General features: G+C 41.7%; 1 protein-coding gene across 8 annotated transcripts in view; it reads right to left on the reverse strand.

Moving 5' to 3' along the window:
• Nucleotides 1-8,267: 8,267 nt before the first annotated feature.
• The window catches only part of LOC115114401 (nonsense-mediated mRNA decay factor SMG7-like), a 30,762-nt gene continuing 24,336 nt past the window's right edge, over nucleotides 8,268-14,693 (reverse strand). For 2 of the 8 annotated variants that reach the window (XM_029642592.2, XM_029642590.2), the window contains exons 19-25: nucleotides 14,161-14,520; nucleotides 13,078-13,224; nucleotides 12,332-12,406; nucleotides 11,927-12,080; nucleotides 11,609-11,779; nucleotides 11,243-11,406; nucleotides 8,268-11,061 (exon numbers count right to left, since the gene is read on the reverse strand). In XM_029642592.2, coding sequence (XP_029498452.1) covers nucleotides 10,948-11,061; nucleotides 11,243-11,406; nucleotides 11,609-11,779; nucleotides 11,927-12,080; nucleotides 12,332-12,406; nucleotides 13,078-13,224; nucleotides 14,161-14,520 — 1,185 coding nt within the window. In that variant the 3' untranslated portion in view covers nucleotides 8,268-10,947. Of the gene's footprint in view, nucleotides 11,062-11,242; nucleotides 11,410-11,608; nucleotides 11,780-11,926; nucleotides 12,081-12,331; nucleotides 12,407-13,077; nucleotides 13,225-14,160; nucleotides 14,521-14,693 lie in introns of all 8 variants that reach the window. The other 6 variants (XM_065013412.1, XM_029642589.2, XM_029642586.2 and 3 more) reach the window with 4 other exon arrangements.

Raw genomic sequence — 14,693 nt, forward strand, 5'->3', positions numbered from 1 at the left:
TGTGTTTTGTGTTAGGCTAGTAGGTGATTGTGTTGTACTTACCAGTACCCAGTGTTCCCAGGGTCCGACATGCCAATCAACCTGCTATCTGCCAATCACGGGAATGCCTGGAATGTTCTGATGCCAGGCATCCTGGCGGTTGGCGGAGTGGCGTGGAGGGGGGTTGGGCAGGGGGATGGAGCATTGGAAGTTAAGACCAGGTTTAGCCTTTGTTCTCTCTCCTACGTCTGGGCTTCACAAGAGAAGGTCACGATTAACTTGTGGGTTATCTTTCATTTATTTGGCGTGGGCTACGGCCAAACAGTAGGCTGTGTAAAGTTGGTTTAATAAACCGTCAATTCGTAAACTCAAACCTCTGTCTGGACAATTGTTTCTTTATGATCTAGTCAGGTCATTACAACATGTTAATATCTAGTCAGGTCATTACAACATGTTAATAGGATGTCCGGTCGGTAATTCGAAGTTTAGATGGTTGGTTAAACTAACCTACCAACCATTTTTTTACATACTGTAAACTAATTGAGTGACTGTTTCTACCTAGGTTTCCATCCAATTCGCGACAGATTTTAATGAGAATATTATAAAACCTGCATAAAAATATGAGCATTTCTCCAATAGAGGTGTGTTTCCATCTGGCTGATTGTTGCGAATAAAATTCTGTGTACATTGCATTTTCCACTCTACCGATAATTTTGTCACACAAACTGTTGTAATAAAAGGCTAATTTGCTGGTTTGCTCATGCACTCTATACAACAGTTCGCTTATCAAGTGGACACTGGACAGCACTGTTGAGTTTGAGACTACCTAAAGCGAGACAGTCAATACCATGATTGTAATTAAGTCAGATCGCCACCACAATAAAATAAAATGTAGATATGGATTCTTTAGGCATTCAAATTGGTTTAAAAAAATGCATGCTGAGAAATAGAGAGCCACTCAACAAATTATCACTAAAGCAACCAGCGCTCTTCCCTTAGTTAGTGCATGACAAAAAAATGTTTTGTTCAGTCTCTCATACTAGTGGAGTAAGACAATTTCCACAAGGGTGGCAAGGTTTGAGGGTATCTTTCAACAAATAAAGTACAGGAATGTTATGAGTAAAGTATGAACCATACTTTATAAATGTGTCATGAAAGAAGCGTGTATTTGGCCTGGCAAATCAGTTTTATGTGTTGACTGAACAGGGATTAATAAGTATGAGTTTTCTCCTCCGCTGGTCTCAGGAAGAAATTACTAGTCCTCATGGTCCAATCCTCATTGTTCGAGACAAAGTCAAGACCCAATCAAAATGTATTCGAGACACAGACAAGACCAAGACACTCAACACGTGGTCTCGAGACCGGACTCGAGAGTACTACAACACTGCTGGACAGGTTAGGTTAAATGATGAAATTGAGAAGAGAAAGATCAATTTTATTTGTTAATTGGCATCTAAGCACCGATCATCATGTCACTAGCATACAAACAAAGTCCCTCTGTATTTATTGGAAAGGAGCATCAAGCTAATAACCGTGCACTTTCATCACCCTGTAGCCTAAACTGCATCTTTTCATAGCATCGCTTGTTTTGAGCGCAATTCATCACATAATACATTGTACCGACACTAAGAGATCCCACCATGTCGAACGAACAAATTATCGGTCACCATTTATAAAATTGTACCGACACTTCGTGTTTCCATCACACTTGCCACATTTTTTTATGCTGCATGACTTTATTCGCATAAAAACTGTGGATGGAAACGTGGTTAGCGATTGACATAATAGAAAAACTGATGATGCACAACTAAATTTCGAAATTGCACCTTGTGTATTCTTCTATTCTAACGCTCAACAGTGTGCTTGTTTTTGTTCAAGGGCCCCTTAGAGGCGCGGGGCCGTAAGCGGTAGTGGCTAAGGCCAGCCCGGGTGATCAGTTGTATTTGTTTTAGTTTTTGTTCAGGTTCATACCTAGTTTGAATCAATGTGGTATCCCAAAAGACACACTGAAATACCCCTCAGCAAAAACTCTTCAATCATTTGAGATATTAACAGGTGACTTGCGCATGTGGAAAGCTAGGGTTTCCTGTGTGTGTGTGTGTGTGGTGGGGAGGGAGGGTGACAAGTCTTGTGTGAAAATGTAAAGTTCTTGCTCAGTTCTTCTTGATAGCAATAAGCCCACATAAGTCAAAATTATCCATTGTATGGATAGTTAATTTTAGTTACTTTCTATACAAATTATAAACCAGTACAGCATGAATGGAGACCATACACACATGTATTGTACATGCTTTTGTCCTGAATAGCGAGAGGTGGGGAAAGTAAACATGGTGCACAAAATACTTTGAGAAACCATACATACAGTATATGATAGTCAGGTCATTCCATATGATTTTTGGAACTGAATGCAAAAACATTCAGAAGCTAGAGGTGCTCAACTTGACCCATTTGAAAGTTTACAAAACAGGGTTGTCAAACTGTTTAATGATTTATTGAAAAAAAAAGTTTAATAAAAATTGCAATTTTCTTTTTGTTTTAATATCAATTATCTAAATACACTTCAACTCAGATTTGTCAAACATGTTGTAGCTTAGACCCTATTTTACATCATCTGAAATGTTTGTTGTGCCCACCATCGGTTGAGACATGGGCGTCATTTCAATCATAGATATAGAATTCATAGAACGTTTTCAAATAATTGACCCCTGCAATTTAGCTGGTACACCATAGACATTCAAATTACATTTAACCTCCAATTACTACCAGAAAGCTGGCCGAAAGCTGTCGAAGGTCAACTTGAATGGGAATGTATATTCTCCCTCACGACGCCAGGACAGCGGAGTCAATCACCACCTTCCGGAGACACCTGAAACCCCACCTCTTTAAGGAATACCTAGGATAGGATAAAGTAATCCCTCTCACCTCCCCCCCTTAAAATATTTAGATGCACTACTGTTCCACTGGATGTCATAAGGTGAATGCACCAATTTGTAAGTCGCTCTGGATAAGAGCGTCTGCTAAATGACTTAAATGTAAATGTAAATATTCTATTATCAATATTTCTATGTTTTCTATGGAGGATTGACAGAATAATTTATAACAATGGATATTCCCAATCAAATCTTAAAGTTTTAATTTCAACTTGATTCACATTTTAGTACATTTACAATGCATTCAGAAAGCAATCAGACCCCTTGACTTTTTCCACATTGTCACGTTACAGCCTTATTCTACACACAATAACCCATAATGAAAAAGCGAAAACAGGTTTAGAAATTTTAGCGGATTTATAAAAAATTAAAAACAGAAATGCCTTATTTACATAAGTATTCAGATACTTTGCTATGAGACTCGAAATTGAGCTCAGGTACATCCTCTTTCCACTGACCATCCTTGAGATGTCTCTACAACTTGATTGGAGTCCACCTGTGGTAAATTCAATTGACTGGACATGATTTGGAAAGGCACACACCTGTCTATACAAGGTCCCACAGTTGACAGTGCATGTCAGAGCAAAAAACCAAGCCATGAGGTCGAAGGAATTGTTAGAGACAGGATTGTGTTGAGGCACAAATCTGGGGAAGGGTAACAAAAAATGTCTGCAGCATTGAAAGTCCCCAAGAACAGAGTGGCTTCAGTCATTCGTAAATGGAAGAAGTTTGGGAACCCCAAGACTCAGCCTAGAGCTGTCCGCCCAGCCAAACTGAGCAACCGGGGGTGAAGGGCCCTGGTCAGGGAGGTGACCAAGAACCCAATGATCACTCTGACAGTGTGGAATGGTACTGCTCGACCTACAGAAGGCCTTTGATACAGTTAACCACTGTCTTCTAATCTCCAAACTGGAGGCACTGGAGTTAAGCAGTATCCCTCTAGGCTGGGTAAAGTCCTATTTAATCAGGAAGGGAGCAAGTAGTAGAGGTTAATGGTTCACTGTCTCAAGCAAAACCAATGAGTTCCGCAGGGGAGCGTGCTTGGGACTCTGCTGTTTTTATTGTATATTAACGATATGAAAGATGCGTGTTCTTGCAGTCTTTTCTTTATGGGGATGACTCTACACTTCTGGTGTCTCACAAAAGTAAAACTGTGTTGGAGAGCATACTTAGCACAGAGCTTACTAACATTAGCAAATGGCTTGGAGATAAGCTATATCTGCACTGAAGCAATTATTTTTGGATCCAGACCTAAATTGTGTAGGTCGTCTGAAATCAGAGGAGTTAGGGGGTGAGGTGCTGACTACTAAAACCTCTGTTAGCTACTTGGGATGTATCCTTGGAAGCTTGGGAGGTGTGAGCATGGCCAATAAGGTACTAGGGAAGGTTAATGCCAAGACTAACTTTTTTGGAAAATCCAAGCTGCTTGATAAGGACTCCATGAAAGTGCTAGCTACAGCCCTCATTCAATGCCATTTTGACTATGCTAGTACTTCCTGGTTTGGGGGCTTATCTAAATGTATGAAGGGGAAGCTCCAGATGTCCCAGAATAAGCTGATCAGGGTAGTATTGAAGGTGAGTCCACGTACTCACATAGGCAGGAGCTGCTTTCAGGAACTATACTGGCTGCCTGTTGAGGCTAGTGTGTCCCAGATTAGACTAGGTTTGGTTTACAGGAGTATTTATGGTCATGCGCACAGATATCTAAGTGATTACTTTCCTCGTGTTAGGGATGCACACAATCACAGCACCAGATCAGGTGTTGCTAATTTGTGCTTATACAGGTTCCGGAGTAATGCTGGGAAAGGTACTTCTTTGAATACCGGAGCCTCAGAAAGGAGTGAGTTGCCTCTGCCTATAAAAACAATGTCCTCTCTGGACAGCTTTAAAAATATGTTTGATGTCTTCTGTGCCCATATGAATAACCCCTATGACGAGATAGATGTTCTTCTATGTTTTTGTTTTATTATTTCACTGCCATGCTGTGTTTGATCTTGTCAAGCCATCTCGTCTCAAGAGGACCACAATGGAAATTAGTCTCAGACTCTGTTATCCTCAATGATTTTATACATGTGCATGTATGGCTTTTAAGTTTTATGTGTGCTTGTTTTTTTTAAATGGTTGAATTAATAAACTAAATGAGCCCCAGAGTTCCTCTGTGGAGATGGGAGAACCTTGCAGAAGGACAAACATCTCTGCAGCACTCCACCAATCAGGCCTCTATGTCAGAGTGGCCAGATGGAAGCCACTCACTCCTCAGTAAAAGACATATGACAGCCTGCTTGGAGTTCACCAAAAGTCACCTAAAGAACTCAGACCATGAAACAAGATTCTCCGGTCTGATGAAATCAAGATTTAACTCTTTGGCATGAATGCCAATTATCACACCTGAAGGAAACTTGACACCCTCCCTACGGTGAAGCATGGTGGAGGTAGCATCATGCAGCAGGAATGTTTTTCTGCGGCAAGGACTGGGAGACTAGTCAGGATCGAGGGAAAGATGAGAGTTGAGAGATCCTTGATGAAAACCTTCTCAAAACCAGTTTTTGCTTTGTCATTATGGGGAATTGAGTGTAGGGGAAATTGAGGGGAAACAACTATTTAAAATCAATTTTTAGAACAAGACTAACATAAAATGTAGAAAAAGTGAAGGGTTCTAAATACTTCCCGAATGCACTGTAGATAGTGTGGTCTCAATCAAATGGTCCATAGCCTAAATAGCCTATAGGCGCACTTGATATTGCGCTCCCAGCGGAGAATCAGAGATGAAGGTTAACTCATTCTAAAACTGAGAAATATAATTAATTTCCTCAATTACAAAGGACATGACCCTCCATGGACTACATTTAAAAAAAAAAAATACTAAAGCCTCCCTTGACTGATACCCATGATGTCAATGTCGACCCATGCCTAATGTTGGAAGATTAGTGTTTATAGAACTATAGGGAGAATAGTGTACAATAGTAGGCTATATACCTTCATACAATTGAAGTCGGAAGTTTACATAAATGAGTTTAAATGACTCCAACCTAAGTGTTTCAACCACTCCACACATTTCTTGTTAATTAACAAACTGTAGTTTTGGCAGGTCAGTTAGGACATTACTTGCAATGTTAACAGACAGATTATTTCATTTAAATCACAATTACAGTCGGTCAGAAGATTACATACACTAAGTTGACTGTGCCTTTAAACAGCTTGGAAAATTCCAGAAAATGTAATGGCTTTAGAAGCTTCTGATAGGCTAATTTACATAATTTGAGTGAATTGGAGGTGTACCTGTGGATGTATTTCAAGGCCTACCTCCAAACTCAGTGCCTCTCTGCTTGAGATCAGGGCAAAAATCAAAAGAAATCAACCAAGACCTCAGAAAAGAAATTGTAGACCTCCATAAGTCTGGCTCATCCTTGGGAGCAATTTCCAAACGCCTGAAGGTACCATGTTCATCTGTACAAACAATGGTACGCAAGTATGAACACCATGGGACCACGCAGCAGTCATACCGCTCACAAGGACCTTGTGAAGATGCTGGAGGAAACCGGTACTACAGTATCTATATCCCACAGTAAAACAAGCCCTATATCAACATAACCTGAAAGGCCGCTCAGCAAGGAAGAAGCCACTGCTCCAAAATTGCCATAAAAAAGCCAGACGACAGTTTGCAACTGCACATGGACAAAAGATCATACCTTTTGGAAAGATGGTCTGATGAAAAAAAATATAGAACCGTTTGGCCATAATGACCATTGTTATGTTTGGTGGAAAAAGGTGGAAGCTTGCAAGCCAAGAACACCATCCCAACCGTGAATCACAGGGGTAGCAGCATCACGTTGTGGGGGTGCTTTCCTGCAGGAGGGACTGGTGCACTTCACAAAATAGATGGCATCATGAGGGAGGAAAATGTGGATATATTGAAGAAACATCAAGAAATCAGGAAGTTAAAGCTTGGTCACAAATGGGTCTTCCAAATGGACAATGACCCCAAGCATACTTCCAATGTTTTGGCAAAATGGCGTAAGGACAACAAAGCCAAGGTATTGGAGTGGCCGTCAAAGCCCTGACCTCAATCCCATAGAAAATTTGTGGGCAGAATTGAAAAAGCACGTGCGAGCAAGGAGGCCTACAAACCTGACTCAGTTACACCAGCTCTGTCAGGAGAATTGGTCCAAAATTCACCCAACTTAGTGGGAAGCTTGTGGAAGGCTACCCGAAACGTTTGACCCAAGATAAAGAATTTAAAGGCAATTCTACCAAATACTAATTGAGTGTATGTTAACTTCTGACCCACTGGGAATGTGATGAAAGAAATCAAATCTGAAATAAATTCTCTACTATTATTCTGACATTTCACATTCTTAAAATAAAGTGGTGATCCTAACTGACCTAAGACAGGGAATTTTTACTAGGATTAAACGTCAGGAATTGGGGAAAACTGAGTTTAAATGTATTTGGCTAAGGTGTATGTAAACTTCCGACTTCAACTGTATATCGCTTGCACTAACTATGGAACTGTGCAATGACATGGCTAAGTACTGCATCATGCATTGGGTTCAAACTAACGGCTTGTTCTGCGCTGTACAATTTAAATTATGCATAATGGCACAGCATTTCATTACATTTACGGTGGGAACATTGTCCATTTGCTTCGGTTTGCTGCCATACTGTATGACTGGTTTCACGTCTCCAATGATAAGGTAAAATAAGTGTCATTTATATTGACTATTTCCTTATCCAAAATCATTACTCATTTACCTAGCTCTTATCAAGTTGTAATTTACAGCACAGAAAAAAAACAAGTAGATATCGGTTCCAAGTGGAAATTGCATGTTCGCTTCATCTTATTCACAGTTTCCACCAAGTAAAGGGATGCGGGATTACCTCAGGTGAATAGCATGCTATTCATGCTTGAATACATGTGCATGTGGCTAGGACCAGCCCAACTGACCAGTTGTATTGGTTTTTGTTCAGGAACATAACTAGTTTGAATCAATGTGGTCGTCCACACACTGAAATACCCCTCAGCAAAAACTCTTCAATCATTTGTTGTATTGATGAGAGAGACTAACAGGTGACTTGTGCATGTGGCAAGCTAACCTGAAACCACTGGGGTTTCCTGAGAGTGGTGGGGAGGGAGACAGAACCTTTTCACACAGGCTCTCTCAGATCCTCTTGATAGCATTGACAAAAATGATACAAAACACCAGTGATATTTGCCATTTAAATCTCTCAATGCTATACTATGTGCGGAATTGCGAGCTGTAGGAAAAATGGTACACAAAATATCATAATACTTTGAGAAACCATACTTTGAGTAGGCCTACGATAGTCAACAACAAAAAATACAGTTCAGTGAATAGATAGGGAGAACATGGTTTACTTTATTTCAAGACATAGCTGCTTCTACCGTTTCTGAATGTCTACAGAAAGACAAAAGACCTAGAACACAAGCCTATTTCTGAATGAACCCCCCTTCCCTCCCCATAACAAGTGAAGCATTCTGAATTCCAAATCCTCATGCAGTATCAGTGATTCTCTCCTAGGCAATGAACTTAAACTGGGACACAGTGCTTAATGTTGTTGGTTGGTCATTTTTCAGTGCCTGTAATGTCCCACAGGACTGTTGTAGTATGGAATGTTACACCTGCCCAAAGTGCAGGGTTCTCTTCCACACATCTTGCTGCGGTGAAACCAATGTATTAAGGATGGGGCAGAGATGAGTCCACATTAACAATGTAGTAAATGGCAGAATGCCCAGAGCAGGGCTTTTCCAACATTCTACCCGTTACTCCCTCTACCGCCCATCTAGACAGCAAGAACTGGTTAAGCTCAACACCACTGACAAACACCATTCATGATGATCCAACCACACATTTCAAATCAGAACCCCTTAGAATGAGCAGATAGAGGAGAGAAAACAGGGCCACAGTTCCACTCTTGGTTTGATGTGCTAAATAAGTTTTTTTTGTTTGTAAGCATTTCAGGACAAATTTGTCCCAAGGTTCAGTCTAGTTTAAATACAATTTTAATGCAACAGGAAAAGCACAGAAAATAGACACATTTAAAGTTGGCTTTAATAAAATGTTCTCTACGTGAAAATAAAAACACCCCCCCTCCCCATAAAAGATTCAGTCTTCGTATACCTTTTAAATACAAAATGCTTTATGCTGCCTAAACCATAAAGAGGGAACCACTGCATATAGTCATCAAATTTCTAATCTTATCCAACAGTGACCCCTAGACTCAACTGACAATTTAGAGCTATGCCTCAAAGACTGGCCCCTGCAGAACCTCTTGAGTCTGCTGATTGTCGCCCAGTGCTTCAGGGATTCCATTATTTGGGAGGAAACAGTCATTATCTGGCTACGGCGTTTGTCATGACATCAGAGGAACTTAGCCAATAACAGATTCACACTGGCGTACCCCCAAGTGACAGGAACTTAATACCCAAACAACTAGTTCAGTTAGTTACACAATAGCTATGTAAAAAGCTGACCTACGACTTTAGACAAGAAAACCATGCGAGCCAGTCTCCGGGGTATAATATGACGATTACCACTATCCTAGAGGATGAAGAAATTACTTTTGTGATAATAGTAGTGGTTGCAAAGAGGTTACCATAAATCAATCTTTCTCCCCTATTCTGAGCCATGTAGGGGAGTCAGGGACTTCTTCACCTGTCCTGCCCTCTGTCCCCCAGCCTTAGCCCAGCCCACTCTCTGTCCACCTGGCTCGGCTTGTGCCCCATATTGCTGAACCAGCAGCTTTGCTGGACCCGTTTGCTTGTTTCAATTACAATACAGTGCCAACCATGATAGTAATAAGAGTAAAAAAAAAACTTATCAGGCACAATGAGAGCCAATAAAGATGCTTAAAACTATTAAAAAGGCAGAACATGAACAAACAAAAACAACTACGCAGGTAAGCTAGAGTTACATAACACCTCAAAGAAAGTTGAGTGAAGGGAAAGAAGCAAGGGGAACGAGGAACATATAAATATAGACTTCCCCCATAAGCAGTAAACTATTGGACAGTTACCCAATATTTCATAAAGCTAAAACTGTTACGAACAAATCACAAAATACAGTATTTCTAATAATTGCAATCTATTAGAGCTAATAATACTATCCCTACATCTATGTTCTCATCCCTTTCTCCGTTTGTTGTTGAGCTAACATTGTGGTGAGCTTTTAAAGCATTCCCATCATCCTCAACTGACCTGGAGATGCACCTCCCTCCTTAGAAAACATTTACAGAAAGCAACAATCTGCAGTCCAATTAGCAAACTGGAAAATTCGCATCTACAGCATAACCTGCTTCGGTATTTTCAAACGATTCTGTGCAGAAAGACAGGCACGCTTTTACCCCCACATCTTACCATCTGCGGCAATATAGCTAGAACAACTCCATTCATTCATTCCCCAGCTACATAGTCCATCTTCATCCTGTTTCTTAGTCCAAGAAATACAATTTAGTCAAGAATTCAGTAAGATTTCAGTCTTTTTTCCCCACCACGTCTACCGTTTTAGGCCCACCTTGCCTTCCCAAAAACACCCTGCACCACCTTCATTCTCCTCTCTTGTACAGTAGGTAAGTCAAGACAGAGTAGTAGTAAATCCACACCAAAAGCAGCACAAGGAGCTTTCAGAGGAGACCAGATGCATGGAATCCAAGAGAAATGGACTGAAGGATGGTCATTTATTCCCACACTCTCCAGAGGAATTCAGGTGTTGAGCATGGTGACTGGCTGTCAGAGGTTCAGTTTCCCCCAACGTAAGAATCCTACAAATTGGACCCCGCAGTAGCTTCGTGCTCAGCAGCGAGGTGGAGTAGGTGGTGCTTGCACGCCCTCGTTGCCATGCGAGGCACAGAGAGAGCGCGAGAGAAGACTTGTACCGTTCCTCCTCGTCAGCCGAGGGGTGTTTTGAGCCTGTTGGGAAATCCTTTCACCTTCCCCAGCCTCCATATGCCGGTAATTCCGATTTGGAGCGTGTTTTTATTTTTTTACTTCATCACACAAGTGCTTCTGACTGCAGGCCCTTCAGTGTGGAGGGTTCATGGTGCCGTGGCCCCTCTGCTGCTTCTGCTTCTGCTGCATGAGGAGCTGCTCCAGAGCCGACGGCCCCGGCTGCATCATTGAGCTGGACCAGATGGACTGGGGAGAACAGCGATAGAAGAATATCGTATGACACATTATTCAACTAGTCTAGAGTAACTAACAGTAGCTAAACCTTACACATCTAAACTAGTACCAACTAGCTACAACAGTATTGTAATATTAGTGGCAATCAAAAGGGACATTGCATGCCATTCTGTTTGCGTGTATCGTATGGTACCTTCAGACTGTCAAGGAGCACAGTGGAGGAGTCTTCCATGGGCGACTCCTGGGCCGCCCAGGAGCTGCTGGGGGCGTTTCCCTGGTGCCAGCTGTTCTCGGGGGCTCGGTGATCTGTAGAGGATGACACAGCAGGTAGGTAGTCCAAACCAAACCCACTCACAGCTCCTGGACAAAAACAGAGGTTTTGATTATATAAAATACCATGACTCAACAATTACTTCAAAAAGTGTAGAAAAGTCCGTCATTATACAAAAGTGAAAATAAATCAATGCTAACATTAAAAATGACATTTAAATACTTCAGTGGGTGTAAGTGATTGAGGGGAGGGCTAGATATATATATATATATAAATAAGTTGACTGACCAGTCTTTTCCAACTTCCAGCGGTCGACCATCCTCCTGTCTCGGCTGTCGGGCGTTCCTATGGGGCCGAAGTTAGAGAAGGGGATGGAGCCGTGGTTGTGTGTGGGTGGGGAAGATGGTAAACTGCTTGGGTTGGAAGAGTGAGGAGACTGGCTTGCTGGTGTAGAGTGATCTGTTATGGAAATGGAAAAATATCAATACATATAAATTATTAAATGCTTTTCAATAGGATTATATTGAAATAGCGACGCTTTCAGATGCTAAGCGTGTGATTTAACATTAACAGGGGGGCTGTTGTGATGTTTATGGAGGCAAGTACCTGAGCTGGCGGGAAGGGACGGGGACCATGGAGTTCCTTCAAACAGGGAGTACAGAGAAGGTTCCTGGTGCAGCATGGGAGCATCAGGCTTGGGGTTGGGAGACATGTTTTTCCCATACGCCTGGCTGAAAATGCTGTTTTGATAGGAACTCTCCTAAACAAAAAAACATAGCTTTCAGTCATACCAAATGTCAGTCACTCGCCTTCGGTTTACAACATTAAAAATGTGGTATTTCAAACGCAACTGGGATTTAAGAGCAAACATCATTACAGAAGCTCTGTGAGACCTTAATCAAACCACTGCCTGCGAGATGCAGTCTACATTCTTTCCTGCACAAAGCAGTCAAAATAAGTCTGGCGGCAGGCCTTTGAAGAGCAGAGATTCTCCCATGCATGCATACTGACCTGAATTGGAAACCCAGATAAGGGCATGAGAGAAGACGACTGGCCCATCACCTCAGCACCACTCTCCATTCTGGACTAATTTGACAAATACAGGAGAAGATTGGGAAAACGTTATCAGATAGAATGTTGTGTTTAGTAATCGCCTTCTGATAAATGTCATTTATTCCATCAGCATATTTTCCTAGTCGACTCCTCGGGTGTTTGTATGTTTGCTATGAATACTGATAGGGATGGAATGTACGCAATATGTTGGATAATGTCTCATTTAATCCCAGTTACAGTATATGTTCAACCTGATCATGTACAACAACGTATCTTAGTGTACATTGTAGGCTTAGCCTACAACATTTTACAGGAGTCATGCAACAAACATTTAGCCTCATCTTCCAAAAGCACAATGACTGTTCTGACAAGTCAAACAAATATTGGGTTGACTTCTGTTAACATAGAAGAGGGAACAAAACCAACCAATTATATCAACACTAGCCTGGAAACCATATTTACATATAGTGCCCTCTTATACAAAGTATGAGCCTTATCTCCCTGCAACACAATTATTCTACTCACATCACATACTTTGTGAAGGTGAATCAGGGCCTGCATTCAGAAAGTGTCTCAGAGTAGGACGGCTGATCTAGGATCAGGTCCACCCCTGTCCATGTAATCTTACTCATAACTGATCAGCACACTTTCTGAATACGGTCCCTGATGTTTAAGGATTACGTTAAGCGAAGTAGACTACATACAAATAGGTTTCTTCCTGGAGCAGTGCTAAGAGGACTCGCCAAGGCCTGGTAGAAACCATGAGGCTTAGTAAAGACCAGCTCTTCCTCCTCAAAATTTGATAGACTTTTTAAAAGGTCTGGAGGCAGAAGAGGGGAGCTCTTGTTGTCCTAGTGAGAGAATGAAGCAAAAAGGAGGGGGGGAAAGAAACATAGGTAAGCCAGTAAGAAATAAGTTGGCAAAGGGATACTTTTTTCAAAGATAAAGCTCAAAGGTGGCAAAGAGGAGCCAGTAAAGGTAGTAAAAAGATAGGCCTAGCTTTCCAAAGATAGACAACGTTAAACCAAGCTCTGTCCTCAAGCTAGGTTACCAAAGGAATGATTGTGCCATATAAGCCCATACATTCCAATTTGAGTTGTTACAATCATAACAATATTTGAAACTAATATAGCAGTCTGGTGACTGATCATACAACCATATATTATTTCAACATTCAAATTCCTTCCTATACAATCAATCACCATGAAAATGAGCAAATGAGGCCAAAACAGAAGGTGGGAGGAGCATGCTCTAGTACCAAAATCAATGTGATGGCAGAGCATTATGTATTGCATAACATGGCTCCCAATTGGCTACTCTAACAACTAGTCTGCTCAGTCCAATAACAGATCATATAATCCTACATAGTGAACCTCCTCTATCATGGGTTCCAGACAGGAATGGTAGAATCTTAGACTTACAGCTGGACTTTCCATAGCCTACATACCGTTAGACTGACAGTATCTGCCACAAACCCCAGGACTTCAAACCACATTTTTATCCGTTTCTCTGAGGGAGGAAGCCACAGACCCAACGGACTCCCATCCAATTGGTTTGCTTAAATTTAGAGTTAAGTTACCTACACAAACATTCCAATAACATGTGACAATTAAATACCATCCATATCCAAACACGCTAAAGAAGTGTTAGGAAGAACAAGATAGAGAAAGAGTCCTAACTCCCCAATTCACATTGTTAGTTCTAGGTGGTTAATGACAGATAATATCAGCCTAGTATATAATCTATCTTGTGTTCTAGATCTATGGTTGAGGAGTTCAACCACTCACCTCAAAGGGAGGTCCTCTGGGTGCGTTGTCCTGGTCTGGGTGGAAGACCCCTGGGGGCAGCCGCTTGCCCATCCTCTCCCCCACCGTCTGTCTGTTATCCCCCATGCGGTAGGGAAGCTCCCAGTAAAAATCCTGCATTTTCACATCCGGGTACTTCATCTTCTTGTCCATGCTGTTCTGCTGCTGTGGCTGCATGGGCATTTGCCCAGCAGTTTGCACAGGGTGTTGCTCGAAAAGCTTCAGGGAGTCCTGGGGCGGCATGCCATAGTAGGGCTGCTTGACAGGCACCTGCATGGCCTGCATCTTCTGCATGGTGGGCTGCCCCCACATCTGGCCAGCCTGGTCAACCTGCATGTACTGCTGGTTAGGAGGAAAACAGGACATCTCTATAATAGACAAGCTCGTGCATTTCTTTGAAGTGCATTTATAAAATCACAACACACTTTACAGTAGAACAATAGCACTCCTGTAAATATCACATTTTCCTGAATGACACTATCTTTCCAGTCCAGAACTACTGTGATTTATAATTT

Source organism: Oncorhynchus nerka, linkage group LG9b, assembly GCF_034236695.1.
Source record: "Oncorhynchus nerka isolate Pitt River linkage group LG9b, Oner_Uvic_2.0, whole genome shotgun sequence".
Lineage (NCBI taxonomy): Eukaryota > Metazoa > Chordata > Actinopteri > Salmoniformes > Salmonidae > Oncorhynchus > Oncorhynchus nerka.